The sequence below is a fragment of the Cetorhinus maximus genome, chromosome 9 (genome assembly GCF_964194155.1).
Source record: "Cetorhinus maximus chromosome 9, sCetMax3.hap1.1, whole genome shotgun sequence".
Classification (NCBI taxonomy): Eukaryota; Metazoa; Chordata; class Chondrichthyes; order Lamniformes; family Cetorhinidae; genus Cetorhinus; species Cetorhinus maximus.
Window position 1 is genome coordinate 12,779,928 of NC_135887.1, and position 22,234 is coordinate 12,802,161.

At 45.5% G+C, this 22,234-nt stretch overlaps 1 protein-coding gene across 5 annotated transcripts in view; it reads right to left on the reverse strand.

Annotated features, from left to right (window-relative positions):
- LOC144684375 (rap1 GTPase-activating protein 2-like) overlaps positions 1-22,234 on the reverse strand; it is a 321,257-nt gene that overhangs the window by 81,130 nt on the left and 217,893 nt on the right. For all 5 annotated transcript variants that reach the window (XM_078548076.1, XM_078548078.1, XM_078548077.1 and 2 more), the window contains exon 3: positions 16,923-17,007. In XM_078548076.1, the coding sequence (XP_078404202.1) occupies positions 16,923-17,007 (85 nt within the window). The remainder of the gene's footprint in view (positions 1-16,922; positions 17,008-22,234) is intronic.

Consider the following 22,234-nt stretch of genomic DNA (forward strand, 5'->3'; position numbering starts at 1 on the left):
GCTGAGGGAAGCAATGGGATAGGAGCGAGGAGGTAGTGACGCTGAAGTGTGCTCTTTATTATCAACGAAGCGTGACCTTGAGGACTCAATGGTGTCTTAGCATTTTAGAGTTCGCAAGGACCAGGCTGGCCATGAGGGCAGATTATCTGTGTTAAAGAGGAGGCATTTTAATGTCTGGCAGGCAAGTATGTGAACATTGTCATCCTCAGGTGCTCCACATCCATGGAAAGGTCAGGATGATGCAGGCCAGCATCCCTAACTGAGAGTGCCGGATGCCAATGTGATGGAGAAGAAAGCGATACAGAGGACTGAGTGATCTCAAAATACATTAAGACCTGCAGAATGTCCTCAGCTGCCTTGGCCCAAGTTTGACCTATCAGTAACACCACTGAGGTGACACAGAATGTGTTGTCTCATTGGTGGAGATGGATTTCCTTGAGGAGCTTTGTCAGACTGAAGACATACAGCTATGAAGCCACTGAGGATTGTAGAGCAGCTCCTGTCAGGACAATGGTCAGCCTAATGTGTAAGTACTCACTCTCAGATTGAACTGCATGGTTGAAATGAGAGAGATGCCAATGCTGGTGTTCATGTGGGCCCATGATGGAGAACACTTGCCCCAAGAGGGTACTCACTACAACTTGTTACCCTCCTCGTGGAATCTGGTGGCCATGAGGGCCTCACGTGTATGCCTGCCTCATCTGGCCCGTGTTATGGACTCTTCCCCTACAGCGTCAGCTCCTTGGACCTCATCGCCCTCATCCCTTTCAATGTCCCCCTCATCGGAGGAGACATGCAGCTCCTCCATGTCGGTATCTGACAAGTCCTCTCCGCTTTGTAGAGACAGGTTGTGCAGCGTGCAGCAAGCCATGATGATCCGTGAGATTTTCTGGGGAGAGTACTGGAGTGCACTACAAGATCTGTTGAGACATCGGAATTGCATCTTCAAGATGTCGATGGTATGCTCCAGCAATGTTCAAGTAGCGGAATGAGCATCGTTCTACCTTCTCTCAGCTGATTTTGTGTCCACCGCACAGGCATCATCAGTCATGTCCTGTCTGGTCCCTTGAAGATGTCTGGGATCTGTGATCTACTCCAGATGTACGAGTGGTGACAGCTTTCTGGGTATCTCACGCAAACCTGCATGATTTGTTCCTTGTGGTCAGAGACCAGCTGTACATTGAGCAAGTAGAAGCCTTTCCTGTTGATGTATTGGAGTGCCTGTTGCCAGGGAGCTTTTATGGCCACATGAGTGCAGTCGATGGCACCCTCGACACCCACCGGAAATCGCAGCAAAGCCCAGTGCTCTGGCATCATGGCTTGCTTGATCTCTTAAGAAGTCCACGTAATTGTGGGCCTTGGCAAAAAGGATGTCTGTGATCTCATGTATGCATTTGTGCATGGAAGCTTGAGAGATCCCACAGAAATCCCCAGTGGAGTCCTGGACAAAGCCATGCACGAAGAAGTTAAGAGCGGCGGTGACTTTTGGAGCCGCTGGCAATGAAAATGCTCCCAGGCCCCATGGCGGCAATTCCTGGAAAATGTGGAAGATGTGAGCCACCAGATTCTTGGACATGTGGAGGCATCAGCAACGCTGTTCTCGCTCATCTGCAGAAAAGACATACGTGCTCTGTACACCCTCGGTCTTGAGAACTGTCACTGCAAGACGTCACTGTGAGCCTCATGCTTTGCGTCCGGAGGGGGCCCTGCTGCCCTTGGCTTATGCGGTTGGAGCTCCTCCCTTTGGCAAGCCTGGCACAGCCATTGCAATCTTCTCTGCCCTCCCTCCTGCTGTATGTGATTAGAGAGGCAGCAATAAATCCAGCCTCCCTCTTCCTGAAGGTCTCCTCTGCAGCATCAATGAGAAAAAGACATGAGGCAGCATGAGCCTCTGAAAGCCCTATTTCTGCTGATGACTAGTGAGCGACTGTGGGTTCAAGGGCTTGGGTCTAGTGTTGACACTTATTTGCCACTGAAATCCTGGCCAGCGCAGGGTACGTTTCAAGGTGCTCTTCCCCGCTCCCCTTTACATGACCCATTGCTATGGGATTACTTTGGCCAGGTGCTGGGATCCTCATACACTGCACTCCTTGGAACACACAAGAAGCCTAAGGTTCATTGAGACTATTGAGGGGGTGCTGAGGCTTCTCATCTGTGAACCTGCCAGCGTCAACGCTCTGAGCTCCTGCTTTTAACATGCATCTGCAGCTTGTCCAATCGCCCAATTGCTCTTGACCTTGTTATCAGTCTGAGCAATTGGCACGCTTCGAGCAAGGGGTTAATACAAGGAGATCAATTAGTCCCACAATTTGGTATTAGTCTCACATGAATGCACATCATTGCTTCACTCTCCTGATTCCCTGCATTGTTATTGAAAGGTTCCTGACATGTCTCAGCTGTGCAGCTCTCCTCATTTGGGAATACACAGTTCAGTTGGTTGCCCCTTTAATCGGCCCTCCAGTGTAGCGCACCACTCCTCCAAACAGCCCTCAGAGCCATCACCAGCAGAGTTTTTCCTCAGTTTAATTCTGTGGTGCGCCATCGCTTCAGGTTGCAAGATGGTGGTGCTGAGGTCTTACTACCAGACCAACTTGGACCCTCCCTGTGTGACAGTGGAAATCTCTCCCATTATCCTGGAGGAGCTTAATATTCAGGGTTCCCTCCCTCCAATAACTCTCAAGCCTCTCCCTCCAACCCTTGATCCAATTGTGATTGTGGTGGATATCCCTGTGTAACTCCCTGAATCGTCTGAGGTGGATGTGCTCAAATCGTATGCCCCATTTGGACCTTACCTCTTCCCATCTTGAGGCCTATTGCACAGTGACATATAGAGGCTTCACCACCATGAGACCTTTAAATGCCCATAAACTACATTTTCCCCATCCATGGCCTGCAGAGGCCTACTCTGACTGTGAGTGTGCCACCTGCAGCCCAGTATTAAGCCAGAAACCCCCCGGACCGATGCGCCTGATGTAACGACCATGCCGCAGGGTATGATTGACACTGTCCTCCCTCTCCTTGGACTGGGGCAAGGACAATTTTTACAAGGTCTGCAATGTAAACTGAAGCGCTTCTTCACTCTGCCATCCTCCCCTTCCGGCCCCAACTTGCTTATGTCCCTGTCTAAGACACTCTTCCCTATTCTGGCCTGGAAGACACTTCCAACCTTCCTCCCCCACCCAAGTCATGTGTCTTAGTGCAACCTTCGCCACTCTTCCTCCCCCACCAGTCCAGCCCTTGCCCTGCGGCCCCTTCCCTTGCCTCTAGCCACTTTCCTCCTTTCCCCAGTCGAGCCCTTGCCCTGCAGCACATTACAAGCCACCTTGACCTGCCTTACCGCTGGTCTGGTAGGTAGGGCTTTGCCAGTGAAACCCCCCTGAAAGTGACCTGCCAAGCCTGGCATTGAGTCCAAGGTGTCACCCGCGTGAGACAAGGTAGGCGAACAAACCTCAAAGTCATGAGCGACGTGCAGATCGCCAGGTGCACGTTGCTTATAAACGGTTGTGAAACATGTTGGTCTAAATAGATGCCAACATGCCCTTTTGATTCAGTGTGGTGGGTGGGTGGGTGGGGGGGAGTGGGGTGATTCCAGCGAGAGTCATTATAATGAGTATGCATAATATTGAAAGGTATTAAAATGATTTTCCCAACATGACGCAGTGGGAAATGCATGGCATCATTGAAATCAGGAGAGGACAATCACAACCTGTTTTCCCGCCGATGTGAAAGGGATTGTTTTGCTTTCACGATATTTTCTGCTCCCACCCGCCACGTCGCCTGCTGTGGGCTGGAGCGGGAAATCCCGGCCTCTGTGTCAGAGTGTGTAAAGCTTGACACTAAGAGGCATGACCATACTTTACACATCAGAGGGATCAGCAAGACTTGCTACTGATTTTGGTTCAGTTGGCAAAAATAATAGTCTTGTTTGAAACCGTTGAACTCCAGCTAGTACAAACTGTTACAGGCAATGGCTGTTCACAATGCCGATTAATGCTGATTCAGGGACCTTGTCTATCCTACCTCACAAACCAACCCCAAAAATGTGCCCAGTTGAAGATTTAAGAGTTTGGACAGCCATTTTGGTTCAGCCACATATTTGAAGTTTAAAGAAAAGCAATCTTCAAGGTTTGAAACAAAGGTGTTATTAACAATTAAAAGCTGCTTGCTGGCGCAATGCCTTTGACTATCCCTCTGACTACCTGGTTACCAAATCATCCAGATTGAGGACATTAAACACAAGAACAGCAATAGGCCAACTAGATCCAATACATGTTGAAATAAAATCTCTTATGTATCAATATGCATCTGTGATTTCCCCTCTCTCCCTATCTCGGAGGCTGGAACGCTCCCACTGAGACACAGTTCATATTGATAATAACAGCTACAGGATTTGTCCTGCGTCAGGATTGATCCCCAGGAACAGAACCAACAACAGCTCTTTTCAAAACTCCAGGCCCACAAACAGGCTAAACCAGCAGGTGGGGGAGACAAACCAGGAAATTATAGACCTGTTAGTCTAACATCAGTTGAGGGGGCAAAATTGGAATCTGTGCAGTTCAAGAAATTTGAGCCAACTTGAATCTGTGAAGGGTTGGTCATGTCTAACAAGCCTAATTGATTTTTTTTTTAAAGAAGTAACTAAAGCAGTGGACAGGGGAAGATCAATGGGTGGGGTTTATATGGACTTCCACAAGGCATTGGATTAAATTCCTCATTATAGACAGTTGACGATCATGGAATTGAAGATAACTTATTAACCTGGTTAAGAAATTGGCTGGGCAGGTACTCTAATTGGTAGGATGTGGCGAGCGGTTTCTTAAAAGGATCTGTGATGACGGTCTTAATTAGTCACTACATTTATTAATGACTTAGAAAACACAATAGCAAGCTATACAGGTTTGGCAATGGCACAAAAATTGGTGGTATAGTAAGTAGTGTTGAAGGGAGCATAAAATGACAAAGAGACATTGATAGATTAAGTGAGTGGCAAAACTGTGGCAGATGGATTGCAGCTACGCGTGGTCATCTACTTTGGATTAGAAAAGGATAGATGTGAATATTATATAAATAGTGAATAGCTAGGGACAGTAGAGGTCCAAAGAGGTTTGGGAGTACACATGTACACAGATCACAAAAAATGAAGTAATCAGGCACAAAAATTAATTGAAACAGCTATTAGAATATCTTTTGGAATTAGAGGTCCAGAATATAAAGGGCAGAAATATTGCTACAACTATACAAAGCCATGGTTAGACTGCACTGAGTACTGTTTACAATTCTGGCCATTGCACCATAGAAAGGATATATTGGATGGAGGGAGTTAAGTGCAGCTTCGTCAGAATGTAACTAAGGCTCCAAGCGTCGGGTTACGAGGGAAAGATTACATGAACTGTACTCTTGTTGCCTGGAATACTCGAGGTTAAGATGTGACTTTATTGAGGTTTTTAGTATTTTGTAAGGAATTGATAGTTAGATTATGGAAAAACTATATCAGCTGATTGGTCAGTCTAAGACAAGGAGACATAACCTAAACATCAGGGCTATGCTGTTCTGGAGAGAAGTTAGGAAAGGTTTTAAATTCATTTACGGGATGTGGGCATCACTGGCTAGACCAGCATTTATTGCCCATCCCTAGTGACCCTTGAGAAAGTGGTGGTGAGCTGCCTTCTTGAGCTGCTGCAGTCCATGTGGTGTAGGTACACCCACAGTGCTGTTAGGGAGGGAGTTCCAGGATTTTGACCCAGCGACAGTGAAGGAACGGCGATATATTTCCAAGTCAGGATGGTGAGTGGCTTGGAGGGGAATTTCCAGGTGGTGGTGTTCCCCATGTGTCTGCTGCCCTTGTTTTTTTAGGCAGTAGTGGTTGTGGGTTTAGAAGGTGCTGCCTAAGCAGCCTTGGTGAGGTTCTGCAGCGCACCTTGTAGATGGTACACACTGCTACCACTGCTCGTCGGTGGTGGAGGGAGTGAATGTTTGTGGAAGGGGTGCCAATCAAGCAGGCTGCTTTGTCCTGGATGGTGTCAAGCTTCTTGAGTGTTGTTGGAGCTGCACTCATCCAGACAAAGGGTGGTGGGAGCGTGGAACTCGCTCCCACAAAAAGCAGTAGAAACTCGTTCAGTTTCAAATCTGAGTTTGATAGATTTTTGTTAGCCAAGGGCATTAAGGGATATGGAGCCAAGGCAGGTACATGGAGCTAGGGTACAAATCAGCCATTGTCTTATGGAATAGCAGAAAAGCCATGATTCACAAAGTGTTAGCTTGCAGGTAAAGCAGGTAATCAGGAAGGCAAATGGGAAACAAAAACAGAATTACCTGGAAAAACTCAGCAGGTCTGGCAGCATCGGTGGAGAAGAAAAGAGTCGACGTTTCGAGTCCTCACGACCCTTCAACAGAACGCAAATGGGATGTTGGCCTTTATTGCAAGGGGGATGGATTATAAAAGTAGGGAAGTCTTGCTACAATTGTACAGGGCATTGGGGTGACCAAATGTGGAGTAGTGTGTGCAGTTTTAGTCTCCTTAATTAGAGAAGGATATACTTGCACATTCAGAGAAGGTTCACTAGGTTGATTCCTGGGATGAAGGGGTTGTCTTAACATTGCGCCTATACTCATTGTAGTTTAGAAGAATGAGAGGTGATCTCATTGTAACCTATAACATTCTGAGGGGACTTGGGTCCAAAAGAAGAGTCATATTGGACTCGAAACATTAACTCTGTTTCTCTCTCCACAGATACTGCCAATCCCGTTGCGTTTTTACAGCACTTTCTGTTTTTATTTCAGGTTTCCAGCATCTGTCGTTTTTTGCTTTTAGTTTAGATGCTGAGAGGATGTTTCCCCCTTGTGGGTGATTCTAGAACTAGACGACGCAGTATAAAAATAAGGGGTCTCTCATTTAAGATGGAGATGAGGAGGAAATTCTTCTCTGAGAGGGTCGTTAGCCTTTGGAATTCTCTTCCCCAGTGAGCAGTGGAGGCTGAGTCATTGAATATATTCAAGGCTGAGTTAGACAGATTTTTGATCTACAAGAGAGTCAAGGGTTATGCGGGACAGGCAGGAAAGTGGAGTTAAGGCCACAATCAGATCAGCCATTGTATTATTGACTACCAGAGCAGGTTGAAGGGGTGTATGGTCTACTCCTGTTCCTATAGTTTAACTAGGGTTCACAGATGGGATTAACAGAGTTTAGGACTGTATGTGGCCCACCTGATCCTGGTTTGACATCTGTGCTCCAGAGTTCATCTTAAGAGGGACTTCAACATATTGGGAACAGCAATCTAACCTGCTGTAATGGGTGCACCTATGTTTACAGATAGATGTTGCTATAGTAATGTATTATAGTTGGCTGCTAAAACAAGTTCAGTTAATTACTCAATAAACTCAGTGCGATATATTTTGTTTGCCAGTTGATATTATATCACACCAATTCTGGAAAGTCATTTACATCATAAATCCCCTGAAGATAAATTAATAGTGTCCTGTGGATTTTCAATCCCAGTCAGTAATTAACATGCAGATAATGGTTTCCGGCCTCATTTGCACACGCAATAAGAGAGTCTCAGATCCTGGGGGACTCACAGCGTTTGGATTAATAATAATGATGGTGAGAACACTTTATACTTCAACAATTAAACAATTATTTAGTATTTAAGATAATTGGCAAAAAAGGCAAAAAAAAGTGGGAAATGAGTTTTTTTTAAACTCAACAAGCTGTTGTGATCTGGAAACGCATTGCCAAGGATGGTGGGAGCAATTTTGATAGCGATTTTCAAAAGGAAATTCAATATATACTTAAAAAGGAAATATTTTCAGGGCTATGGGAATAGAGTAAGGGAGCAGGACTAATTGGACAGCTTTTTTCAGAAAGCTGACACAGGCACAATGGGCCGAATGGCCTCCTTCAGTGATGTCTGATTCGATGGATTGGCTTTGATCAGGATCAACGTTTGACGAGCTGTTCGATGATGGGGAAGAACACTCTGCGGTGTGGAGGCTGCAGACCATTGTCCCATTCAATTGGAAATGATAATTAATGATTTGGATTCATTCCCAGTGAGCGAGGACTGCTTCTGCGTGGCACAGTGCCACATCATGTGGACCTGGGTTGGATTTTACCAGCCCTTTGGGGTCGGGCTGAGAGATGGAAAGGCTGGCAAGCTAGCTCAGGAAGGTGTCAGGCGGCATGCCCTTCATCTTGCCGCCACCATGCCATCTTCCCAGTGGTGGTAAGGTGGTAAGCCCATCTGCTTGGAGCATAATTGAGCCAATTAAATGGCCAATTAAGGGTCTCTGTTCGCCTCCGCTGGCATATTAACAATGTCAGTGGGACCCTCCGCAAAGTGGATAGACTTGGTGACCTCCCAGCTGGCTCTAGGAGGGTGAAGCCCTCTTTTTGCGCACTCTATGAGCCTGGGAGTACCCCTTGGTGGCAACGGTCAGCCCCACAGCAACGGTACTACATGCCCTCAGCAAACCCCTGCCATGATGGGGCATGCCTGACTGACCCTGGTGCCCCAGGCCCCACCTACCTGAGTTTGAGGGCACTAATCATCAATGCACCCTCATCCTTCGGGTGCCAGCCCCAGCAGCGGCCACTAATAGTGGTGGCACTGCTGAGCTGCCAGCCCTTTGATTGGGCTGCAGGCCTAATGTCAGCCAGTTAATTGACTGCCACTGACAAAGATGCGGCCTTGAGTCCTGTTGATTACCAGAGCGGATTCTCTCCCACCACCACCTCCACCCCCACCACTGCCAAACCCCCCCACCCCACCCCCTACTGCTTTTGGCCCAGGTGATAGGATTTAGGATAAAATCCAGCTCACTAACAGTAGCAATTTTGCCTATGGGTGCAAAGATTCACAGCCAGGATTTGAGATCATAATTGAGGCTGACACACTAAAACAGCACAGAACAAAGCTAGTACGGTTTCTTCCAAGCCATTGCGTGGGTGGATGCCACACAGTTTAGTCACTAAACTTTAGCAGGGGTGTTACAGAGAGTTCTCCTGGCATCCTGCATACTCCTCTCTCAAACAACACTACCTAAAAAAAACTTATGATTTTGTCATTGATCTTATTGTTTTTAAGGGATGTTACTGCTGCAGAATAGCTATTGCCTTTCTTTAATTAGCCCTCAGTGCAATCCAAAAAGTAATTCGCTCTGTGAGGCACTTTGAGATATTACCTGTTAATTAAAGTTAAGGACATTAATCCCTCTGATAAAACAACATAAGGGCAAGCTGTGGAGTGGCACTGGCATTGGCCTTGGAGTAGGTCTCCGGCCTGTTTTGGTTAGGGGAGCTGGATAAAGATTGACTTATTAAAGAAAAGAGGCAAAAGATTTGGTTAATAGTTAAGAGGACAGTTACAAATAATCCAAGTGTTTCAGGAGAGTTGAATTTGACAATTTCATTAAAGGCATTATTGCATTTTTCTGAGATTCATGCATAATTAATTAACTAGTAATGTTCACATAATGAGTAGTGCTTGAGGTACTTTATGTCTCATGAACTGGATGAATATAACTGAAGCTAAGGCAATCTGTTATGTGCAAGCTTTATGTGGTAATTGCCATTTTCACAGCACTGATATTGTCAAAGTATAGCACTATATCTTGCTGTTTGCAAAAAGGATCACCCGAGGTGTCAGATGAAGTAACGTACATCATCACAGAGCTGTCATACCATAATGACACTGTGTTTCTGATCTGGAGACAGTTTGCAATAATGGTAACAGCAGTCAAAAAAAAACTGTTAGGCACTGGCGGTGCAGGAGAATAGGCATTGGCTCTTCTCTTCTGTGGGCTGGGCACTAATCCAGTCCAGATAGATGGAACGAAAATCTCCTCTGTCTTGTTGCAAGAGCCCGGTGTAAAATGAATTCAGGCAGCCTCTATTCAGTTCCGACCCACGATGAGACCAATGATTGCTACAAAAGCAAAACAGTGCGAATCCTGAATAGAAACAGAAAATGCTGGAAACATTCAGCATGTCTGGCAACATCTGCGGAGAGAAAAAGTTAGCGTTTCAGGTCCATAACCTTTCACCTGACTGTTAACTCTATTTCTCTCTCCACCGATGCTATTTGGCCGGTATCACATTGTCTCAGGTGAAAGTTCACATTGTTAAGTACTTTTCCTAAGTAACCTTTTATATCAGTTCTATGATTCGAATTTACAAATCAACCATGTGCAGTCTCATTACTGTAATAGGATAGTATAAGCATTTATGGATATTCCTCAATTCCTGTGGACCTTTCATATAAGTTTGTAATTTAGAAACTTTCTCTTTACGATCAGTATCTGAAAATGCTTCGACTAAACAATCAGTTTCAAACATGCAGAGGATTGAGGATGGAACTTGTTAGCCAGGACTAAACTGATGAATGCTGAGTAGATAATGTTGCTTTGAACCTTAAAAGTCTTATTTAATCTGGGATTACGAAGTATAAAAGGAAAATGGGACAATGATATTTATTACGCAGGCAACGGAGAGTCCCCTCAGGTTATTTTACAAAAACATTCGGCGAGCTCTTGTCACATTCTAGACATCATACTTTGTAAAATACTAATTGTTTACGACAAAGCAATTTTCCAAATATATGTGGTGTCCTGCTATTTTTCATGACCTTTAGGTAACTCAGAGGGGTTACTGAAATAACAAGGGGCAGGACTTTAATGGTGTCAGGGCTTTCTGCCTTACTGTCAAAGGCGGCAAAGCAAAACTTGCCCTTGCACTGACGGGCTGGCCCTATGGCCACTGAATGCTCTGCCAAGTGTTAAATGGTTTTAGATGGGTCTTCTGCCCCCCAATCTGGGGTTGAGGTCCCGCCTCCAAGGTTTAGCTCTCTGGTCTCAGCAGCACCTCTGCGGGCAGTGGCCACTGCTGAGACTGCATTCAGTCCCAAAGGAGAGGAGCCAGGAGCCAGGTGGCAGGCGTTGTAAGGCTGGCCAAGTTGTACTATTAACGATAGGGTTGACCTGCAGACACTCCTTGGGTGGAGACATTAAGTTTATTTACAATATACTCAGCAGCAACTACACGTGTGCTTTCAACTCCAACTCTATCTCTACACTGACTGCTGAGGTAGCCTGCACTACTCTCCTATTGGTTACTATGGATCATGTGATCTTCCTTAACAAGCATTATTCTTAAAGGTACATTACACCCTAAATAAAACCATAATTACTACATTCCGTACACTCTGTGTAGAGATAAAGTTGGAGTTGAAAGCATACGCGTAGGTGGTGCTGAGTATATTGTAAATAAACTTAATGTCTCCACCCAAGAAATGTCTGCAGGTCAACCCTATCGTTAATAGTACAACTCAACCAGCCTTACAACACTTGCCATCTGGCTCCTGGCTCTTCTTCTTTGGAACTGAATATACATATTATATTTACAAGTACAAATTTTTCAAGACAACATAATATTTACACTGGATAAGGGATTTACAAGTTCAGTCTTTCAGGTGGTTTCCTGATACGTGTGGAGCGTCTCAGCTCCACAACGTCAGATGCTTTGTCAGGATCCTCCTTTTCCAGAGTTGCCTGAACATCAGGTGCTTCGGTGGGCACTTGCAGTTCTGTATCCTCAACTCTTACAGGAACATCAGACATGTCTGTCCTGGGTTGAGAATCGTCAACAGGAAACACAGAGCCGGTCATGATCACTGGTGGAACCAAATCCTGGGGCAGGAATTTCCTGTCGGCGAGCGGGGGTGGTGGGCCTAAAATGCCGCGGGATGGCGTCGGGCGGAACTCCCGAAGTCACCGCGCCCCATTTAAATTTTCAGGTAGGTGGGAGGGCAGCAAAATCAGCTGTGTGCCCACCAACCTGTCAATGGCCAATTGAGCGTGCCCACACTTCAACTTTGCTCCCGATGGGGGGAAAATTCTGCCCGTGGTGATTTGTCTCTCTCTTCCTTAAATTGTCCACATGCTTACGGATGATCAAGCCTTCCACCTCCATGTGGTAAGATAGGGGTCCAGTTACTGCACTTATTTCACCCGGTAACCACTTTGGCCCTTCTCCAAAGGTCTTCATGTATACCATCTCTCCCACATTAAATTTCTGCTTATGATTATGCCAGAAGTGTCTAGTTTTCTGGCTTCCCTGACTCCTTTCCACTTTCCCCTCTAAATTCGGCGTTATTAAGCTCAATCTTGTCCTGAGACAGGGTTTCAACAATAACTCCGCAGGTGTGACCACCTGTTGTTGTGTGAGGGGTAGTCCTGTAATGGAAAAGAAAACGTGCTAGCTTGGTTGCTAAGGAACCGCCGGTTAGCTTTCTCATGCCTGCCTTGAACGTTTGAACCGCCCTCTCGGCCAGTCTGTTTGAGGAAGGGTGATATGGTGCAGTTTTCACATGAGTGATACCGTTGAGGCTGATAGACCATTGAAACTCAACACTCGTAAATGCCGTGCCATTATCAGAAACGACTACTTCTGGTAGTCCGTGAATGGCTAAACTTTGACGTAGTTTCTCAGTTGTAGTGACTGACGTTGGTGACTTCATCTCATATATGTCCATCCATTTTGAATGGGCATCAGCAATGAGCAGAAACATTGTTCCCAGGAAAGGTCCAACGTAGTCAATGTGTAACCGCACCCAGGGTCTACCTGGAAACTCCCATGGATGTAATGGAGCTGTCACTGGCAACTTTTGCAGTTGCTGGCAATGTACAAAGTGCTTTACTAAACTCCCTATTTCGCCATCCATCCCAGGCCACCATAGCTGCGTACTATGGTCTTCATTCGGGAAATTCCTGGATGGGCACTGTGTAGTTCAATTAAAAGTGGCTCCCTTCCCTCTGGAGGAACTATCACTCACGCTCCCCACAATAAGATACCCTCCTGGCTGGTTATTTCATGTTTTCTGTTGAAGTTCGGTTTCATTTCATCAGATACGGGTTCCTGTGACCAACCATGTAGCACTTGTTCTCGTACTTGAGATAGGACTGGGTCCCAACTTGTCCAGTCTCTGATCTGAAGAGCACATACCAGCGAGGACTCTAAGAAATTTAACAGTAAAACAAGTTTCTGTGGAACTGGGACGTGCTCATCATTTTCTTGTAAAGGCAAACGACTAAGCGCATTGGCGTTTGTGATTTGATTGCCAGGCCTATGTACGAAAGTGTATTTGTATGATGCCAGGATTAAAGCCCTATTAGTATTTCTGTATCTTCTTTCCACATGCCTTCTTCTCTCTAGAGCAGACTTTAATCCCGGCTTTCTTTTTGACTTCACTACTGGCCAGACTTCTCTCAGATGCAAGCTCACCTTGTCTGAGCTCAGTGGCTGAGTCTCCCAAAATTTCAGTATCTGTCTGCTTCTTAGAAAATTCTGTGATTTTTGTTTCCAAAGCTTCTTTGGCTTCATTTAGCTGATTCTTCAGCTCTTCCATCTCTTTTTTGTATTTATTTGCTTCCTTCTGGAAAATTAAGCATTGTTGAGTCTTTTCTGCCAACTCGTTCTTCAGTTTAGTCAGAGAAGTGTTGAATTCTTTCTCTTTCGCTTCATACTTTTCCAGAGGTACAAACTTTGACCTGAGGGAATCTTGCAGCGTGTGAAGGTCTTTCAGCAGGTTGCCTTTTTCCCTGCGAAGGTTGCTCACTTTGTCTCCAACTCTGTCATCAAGTAGGGTCTCTTCGAGTTCCTTCTGCTGTTCTTCCAGGTTTTGGCTTAAGACAGTCAGTCTGCAAATCTTCAGGTTGTTGAGTCCTTACACACTCCTTTTTCAAAACAGGAATGCTTGCAACTTCCTTTTGGAATCCCAGTAGCCAATCAAGGTTAATTTCCCTCAGCCAATTTCACCCTAGAAGGCTTGGTCCTCTGCCTCTCAATACCAACACTGGTAGCTTTGCCGATTGGCTTCCATAGTGGACAGTTATGCTGTTTATGCTTTGCACTTGAATGTCTTCACCCGTATATGCTTTTAGTTTGGCAGTTGTTTCTTCCAAACTTAATTGATGTTCACCATTATTCAGATATCTGAAGGTATGTTCCCCAATTACTGTAGTGGAAGCTCCCGTGTCCACTTCCATTCTAACAGGTTTGCCATTTACTTTCACTGTGACAAATATTGGTTCTGTCTTTCCAACTTTCAGATTAAACAATGAGTAAATGTCTGAATTTGTTGTTTCAGGCTCTTCTATGTTGTAGATTTCATTGGGCTTCTTCTTTTGTTTACAAGCCATAGAAACCTTGAATCATTCCTTGCATTGCCTCATTAAATGTCCATTTCTATGACAATAGTAGCATTCAATTTTTTAAAATAGCCAATCCCTAAAAGACTGCTTGTTTGCACCTCTATTGAAATTATTCTCCAATTTTGCTGCTAAGTTACTTTTCTTTATTCTTCGGCTAGCAGGGGCTATGTCCCACTTCTCAGTAGAGTCTTGCATTTTCAGGCCCTTTTCGGCTGGGGTTTCCCACCCAATGTGGAGGACAGCGTCATTTTGCACATCCTATATTGCTTTTGAATCTCTTACTGCGCTCTCCATGGCCAGTGCTATCTCTAGCGCCTTCTTGAAATCCAAATTCACTTTGGACAATAACCTTTTCTGAATAGTGTCCTCATTCACACCACACACTAAACAATCTCTGAGCATGTCATTTAGAGTTGTACCGAACTCGCAATGTTCTGTTAGCTGCTTCAAATTTGCCACGTAGCATGCAATTAACTCACCTGGGGCACTATTTCGCGAATTAAGCCTGAGCCTCTGCATCGTGACTGAGGGCTTTGGTTGGAAAAGACCCCTCAGGAGGTCCACCAATGCATCGAAACTTTTTGAATCTGGGGCACTGGTGCCATCAAACTTCGAATCAAACCGTAGGTTTTGCTCCCACAAGTACTTAAGAGAATTGCTCGCCTCTTCTCTTCTCCCGTAATCTCGCTCGCTTGAAAAAAGAATGTGAGGCGTTCTAAGTATTGAGACCGATCATCTGTGGCTGATTCAAGAGGATCAATTCTCCCAAAGTGTGGCATTTTGAGAGGGGATGACTTCTTCAATTCTAATGGAGCTTGCAACTTACAATCACCGGGCGAGGTACAGTGTGGGATTTCTTTTCAACTTGATTTCTTCTGTTCAGTCCTATCCCACCCTCATCACCAGTTTGTTGTAAGGGTGGCCAAGTTGCTACTATTAATAGAGTTGATCCACAGACACTTCTTGGACAGAAACATTGAGTTTATTTACAATATACTCAGCAGCAATTACACGTGTGCTTTCAACTCCAACTCTACATCTACACAGACTCCTGAGGTAGCCTGCACTAATCTCCTATTGGTTACTACAGATCATGTAATCTTCTTTAACAAGTATTATTCTTAAAGGTACATTACACACTAAATAAAACCATCATTACTACAGCAGGTATGTAGTGGAGGGGGGGCTGTCAACAGATTGAAGGCCATGGGGGGCGGGGGGGTGGGGCAAAGGCATTTGGGGCCGGGAAGCACAGACCAGGGGAGAAGGGCACATCTGTGAGGTGGGGGAGGGGTTAGGCCTTGGGGAGAACTTGGACCTTTCCTCCAATGGGAAAAGAGGGTCTGTGAACGAGGCGTCCCCCATTTCTTCGCCCAAGGCCTAGCAGTCATGCTTCCCTGCCTGTTGGTCACCTCCTTCCACCAGCTGAGAAATTGTGGCTGGGCGTTCAGTCACCCTCAATGGCCACTTTAGGGGAGGTTTCACTTGCCGCCCGTTAAACCCCGACACTCATAGAGTTTTACATGACCCCCCCCCCCACCCCCACACCTTGCCTCCAAACCCGCCCACAGGGAACTGTAAAATTCTGCCCAAAGGAATCAGTATCCTCAGTCTTGTTAGGGAGGGAGTGTTCCAGGATTTTGACCCAGCCACAGTGAAGGAATTTTGATCATTTCCAAACAGAGGGTTATCCAAACAGTGGGCTGAAAAGAGATATGCTTCCAATGACATGTGGAGCAACATGATGAGAAATCCATTAGTTAGTACGCTTAGAAGCTCAGGGAGTAGAGTTTCCACTTTGAGTACTATTTGCTCGAAATGCAATTGCTGCTTAAAAGATCTCAATCTTGTGCGCTGGTTTCACCTTTTCAAGTGAATTACATTGAAAGAAAACAACATAGTCCAGCAGAGACCCCAGATCAGAGTAGTTTTCCTTTTGGAGGAGGGTCATTAAGCGGCTTGCCGCATCCACCAGGGGGAGACGAGCTGCAGCGGGGCCATAAAGTCCTGGCCACGTTCTTATGACGGAACGCCTACCTTGAAGAAGTATTGCTCTTCTCTCCGACAGGATTTCCACCTCTCTCTCTTGCCTTGTTCCCTCTATCCAGCTCTACTTGTCCCACCCACCCCCCCACTTAAACCAGCTTATATTTCACCTCTCTTCTATATTTCCTTAGTTCTGTTGAAGAGTCATCCGGACTCGAAACGTTAACTGTGCTCCTCTCCGCAGATGCTGTCAGACCTGCTGAGTTTTTCCAGGTATTTTTATTTTTGTTTTTCCTATGACGGGGTTTGATAGGGGCGATGTAGAGAAGAAATCCACAGGCCATAAACATAAGTAAATCCAATACGGAACTCACAAAAAACTCTTTATGCAGAGAGTGGCTAGAATGTGAAACTTTCTACCACAGGGAGTCATTGATGTGAATAGTATCAATGTATTAATGGTAGTTAGGTATATGAGTGAGAAAGGAATAGAAGTATATTTAGATATGTGAAACGTAGGAGAGTTGGAGAAGATTCATGTGGAGCATAAACACCACACAGACGAGTTGGCCTGAATGGTGTGTTTCTGCGTTGTGAATTTACTATAATTAATCTAAACTGTATACATTTAAGTGAGTTTTTACTGTCTCTGATTTAACCCTGCACAAATAGAATGAAAATATAAGTTGGCACACAATTTATTCTGATGAGAACTTGGATGAGCTACATACCCTTGTGGATGGGGGAGCTGTGTGAGGCGGTGATAAGTGTGGTTCCATCGTGCTCATGTCAGCCCCGTTAGCCATCTCTTGTTTCCTGTCAAAGAAAAGGGAAACTGTTGAGGGCAGGTGGAAACACAAAACATGAAAAGGCCATTTGGCCCATCCAGCTCTTTCCTTGCACAGACTGTATCCCCCAAAGGCAACTGACCTAAACTGTAGGATGTTCATCCATCCCAGCATGTCCATGTCACCAATCCCTGAACAAATGGTTCCCCCCTCCCCACTCCATCTCTCCCGTCACCTTCACCTTCAGCTCCAGGAGTACAGGAGCCTTGGTCTCCTGTGAAAGTGATACTTGCATTTAGATAGCTCCCTTCAAGACTTCAGGACTTGCAGCCAATAAAGTACAGTAAAACATTTGATGTCTGGCGTGCTCTGGGAATGGGTAGTGCCGGTTAATCAAAAATGCCGGTTAATGGGGAGTTCCATTCGGACACAATGAAAAGGCGCTGCTCTGTCTCTGAGGGCTTGAGGGAAAAGAGAAGCATCAGGGCATCACAGTAAAATCAACACAACTGAAGACCAACCACAACATTGGGGTTTTGGAAATCCGGCATTTGACTCTTCGTTTCCGACCTTCAGACCGGCTTTCAAAAAAAAACGGGCTGTCAGAAATTCGGGTTAATAGAGCATTCTGGTTGGTACAGTGCTGGATAACACAAAGTTCACTGTACTTTGTCTTGAAACATAGCAATCAATTTGCACACAGCCAGCTCCCACAATTAGTAATGTGATAATAATCTGTCCTTTCAGTCAGCTGTCTGAGGGATAAATATTGACCAGGACACCAGCGCTCCCCTCCTCTTCTTCAAAATCTACGTCCAATCAAGAGGGCAGCTAGACGCGGCCTCAGTTTAACATCAAAAAACAGCACCTCTGACGGTGCGGCGCTCCCTCAGTAGTGCACTGGAGTGTCAGCCTGAATCTTGTTCTTGAGTGGGACTTGAACCAACAACCCGCAGTCTCAGAGGTGTGAAAGCTGCCAACTAGCTGCTACATATTTGTGGTGTACAACAATATGACAAATACCGTTTATAGACTGCATTAAGACGTTTGCCAAACTTTGTGTAAAAAGCGGCTTGCTGTTGGCAAAAACAATTCAACGCTCCTAGCAACAAAGCTAATCATTCATGAAAGAATGACCCATTAACAAGCACATAAAATAGCTGGTTACTTGCTATTTGTTTCACACCTGGAAATCACACAGCTCATATGTTCTCATTCCAAGCAATTTGCCCAGCTGCCGTTGCGAAGAGACAGAGGAACAGAGGGTCTGTTTCTAAGGCAATCTCATTAGGGCCAATTTAAGGTTGGCTATTGATTATCTACTGGATTATTTGTCTGCTTGCTAACCACACTCATGCTCCATTCCATTAACAGCAGAGTTTAGAAAGAACTATCCTGGCCGGTGCAGCCATGGCAAACTCCTAATTTGCAGGCTGCCGGATAGGACCTGCCCTGCGCAGTTTAAGGCACGTCAGGAAAAGGACATGTTAATGTAGATCCAGTTCCGCGCTTAGCAAAATGGAGCAGGGCTAGTTTAAAGGGCGCTCCCATGTTTAGTTGTGGGTTCCCTCTCTGCCCCAGTGCTGAAGGGGAGGTCCGTACTGGCCAATGTAAAAGCTGCAAGTTGTGGACTGCCATTTATAATGAGAAAGTTATAGAGTCCACTACGTGGTGGCACCAAACACCATTTTCTGTTGCCAACAGGTAGCACCAAGCCTCTGGCAAGACATTTCCTCTTGCTGTGGCACTCCCGAACCTTTGTTTATGTAATGACCCTCCAGCTGATACAGGACACTGTCTCCTCCCCACCCCCCCAGTGGAAGAGCTGTATGTAACTGGGAAAACTGGACAGTGAGGGTTACATCGAGAGCACAGCACAGAAACAGGCCACTCGCCCCATCTAGGTGGTGCTGGTGCTTGTGCTCCACCTGAAGTCTCCTCCACCTCATCTGACCTGCAAACTTTTTTTGCAAGTGTTGTTTTGACCGTCAAGTTACTGCGATGCTGAGCGTCCAAAGCACTGCCGTAAAGCACACATTGTGCATCCTCATCACGGCTCCCAGCACAGGCGGGTAGAATTAATCTTTGCCAGTGATATGAAAAGGCCCACAGCGAACCAACAGCCAGCTTTACATGGCTAGTGCTGTCTTTCAGATGAGGTGAGATGCTAAACCAAGGCCCCCATCTCACCTGACAGGTGAACATAAAGTTCCCTAGATTCGGGGGAGGTCCCATTAGATTGGGAAATAGCAAATGTAACTCCTTTACTCAAAAAGGAGGGAGACAGAAAGCAGGAAACTACAGGCCAGTTAGCTTAACATCTGTCATTGGGAAAAGTTCTAAGTTATTATTAAAGATGTTATTAGCCAGGCATTTAGAAAACTTCAAGGCAATCAGGCAGAGTCAGCACATTTTTGTGAAAGGGAAATCATGTTTAACCAATTCATTGGAGGTCTTTGACGGAGTCACACTGTGGATAAAGGGGAACCGGTGGATGTACTGTACTTAGATTTCCAGAAGGCATTTGATAAAGTGCCACATCAAAGATTATTGCGGAAAACAAAAGCTCATAGTGTAGGGGGGTAACATATTGGCATGGGTAGAAGATTGGCTAGCTAACAGGAAGCAAAGGGTTGGCATAAATGGGTCTTTTTCTGGTTGTGGTATATTCCACAGGGATCAGTGCTAGGGCCTTAACTTTTTACATTTATATACATGACTTGGATGATGGAATGGTTGCTAAATTTGCTGATGATACAAAGATAGGCAGGAAAGTAAATTGAAGAGGACATAAGGAGGCTACAGAGGGACGTAGATAGGTTAAGTGAGTGGACAAAGATCTGGCAAATGGAGTACAATGTGGGAAAATGTGAAATTGATCATTTTGGCAGGAAGAATAAAAAAGAAGCATGTTATCTAAATGGTGACAGATTGCAGAGCTCTGAGATTCAGAGGGACCTGAGTCTCCGAGTGCATGAATCACAAAAGGCTATGCAGGTACAGTAAGTAATTAGGAAAACTAATAAAATGTTTTCATTTATTGTGAGGGGAATTGATTACAAAAGTAGGGAGGTTATGCTTCAATCGCACTGGACACTGTTGAGACCACATTTGGAGTATTGTGTAAATCCTGGTCTCCTTATTTAAGGAAGGATTTAATTGTGTTAGCAGTTCAAAGAAGGTTTACTTGACTAATACCAGGAAAGGGCGGGTTGTCTTATGAGGAAAGGTTAGACAGGTTAGGCTTGTATCCGCTGAAGTTTGGAAGAGTAAGAGGCCAATTGATTGAAACCTTTAGGATCCTAGGGGGGTCTTGACAGAGTGGATGTGGAAAGGATGTTTCCTTTTGTGGGAGAATCTAGAACTAGGGGTCACTGTTTATAAATAAGGGGTCGCTCATTTAAGACAGATGAGGAGAAATTTTTTCTTTCAGAGGGTCGTGAGTCTTTGGAACTCTCTTCCTCAAAAGGCGGTGGAAGTAGAGTCTTTGAATATTTTTAAGGCAGAGCTAGATAGATTCTTGATTAACAAGGGGGTGAAAGATTATCAGGGGTAGGCAGGAATGTGGGGTTGAGGTTACAATCAGATCAGCCATGACCTTATTGAATGGTGGAGCAGGCTCGAGGGGCCGAGTGGCCTACTCCTGCTCCTAATTCTTTTGTTTGTATAAAAGATCCCACAGCACTATTCTAAAGAAAAGTTCTTTCCACTGTCCGAGTCATTCTTTGTCCCTCAATCGCCATCACCGAGACAAATGATCCGGTCATTACCCCATTGCTGTTTGTGGGAGCTATACTTAAAAAGTACTTCATGATGCACTGATGTCATGAGAGGCACTATATAAATTCAAGTTGTTTGCTTCACTCTCGAGTCAGATTGGTCACAAACTCTAAAGAAGGGCAGCACTGGTATGAAATGGAAATGGTTAATATGCGGCCTGAGATCATGCAATAGGCAAGGATGAAAAAGGCCATTCAACACATCTTAGTTCCTCTTTCTTGAATGAGCATACAGTCGTTGATTCACATCCACCAGTCTAGCTTTTTCCATTCACTCCGATTGCTACTGTGGTCATGGACTCAACAGTCACCATAGGAATATAGGGACTGCTAGCCAAAAAAAAGATGAAGGTCCATCTGGTTTTCCTCCTACCATCCTGATAGATGCATAATACAACAATAATGGAATTTTTGGCTAATCATGGCATTCAATCTCTATCAATTAGTCTACACCAGACCCGGACATGATGCAAAGAAAATTCCCAGTGGTGAGGAGCTTTGGGAATCATAACTTATCGTACGTCAGATCACAGATGACTCATGTATTCTATCCCAAAATGTTATTTTCTGAAAGAAGTTTATCTAATTTCCATTTGAATGAATCAACACTAACTGCTTCCACTGTCTCCCCAGGGAGTCAGCAAATGTACTGGAAATGAAAAAAAAAAGAACTAAAAGAATTAATGAGACAAACGAGCGAGGAGTAAAGATGGGTTTTTAGCCTCTTCCCAGACTCCTTAAGCAAAAAAAAAAATCATCCATTTACTTACAGAATCCATCAGAAACCCCTCTGGCCATGCTCATTATTGGAGAGTGGAGATATTTCCCACAACCCGTGCCATATTGCCAGTCTAACAAGACGACAGTAAATAGCCCAAGACGTCAGGTCAGGGTTCAATGGTAAACAACCTGCAGCCTGCGGCCCCTCGATAAAAGATTCACCCTGGGGCTCCGAGCTACTCTGATCTGATATGCGTTAATGAAATCACTGAGGTGGGTGAAATGCCCTAGTTGTTTGAAGCGGTTAAATTTCAGCTCCCTGCTCAGGACTTATTATTTTTAAAGTGGTTAAAACAAGAAATGAATCGATTCACTGGGTGCTTTTTGGGTCCAATGGGTGGGGCATTGCCGCTACAGGGTCCGGCGCCAAAGGAGGGGCAATTTCCTGGGCTGCAGTCTGGGCACGTGACTAACGGGCCTTCGAGCTGAACTTTCCAGAAGGTGTCCAATTCAGAACCCGCTTCCGGGATCACCAGCCAATGAGGGGTGGGTTGGGGGAGGGGGCGAGGTGGGATGATGGGGTGGGGGCGGGGTGGGATGTTGGGGGGGAGGAGGAGGGGAAGGGTGATGGGTGGGGGCAGGATGGGATGATGAGGTGGGGGCGGGGTGGGATGATAGGGTGGGGGCGGGGCCGGATGATGGGGCGGGGGCAGGGTGGGATGATGGGATGGGGGCGGGGCCGGATGATGGGGTGGG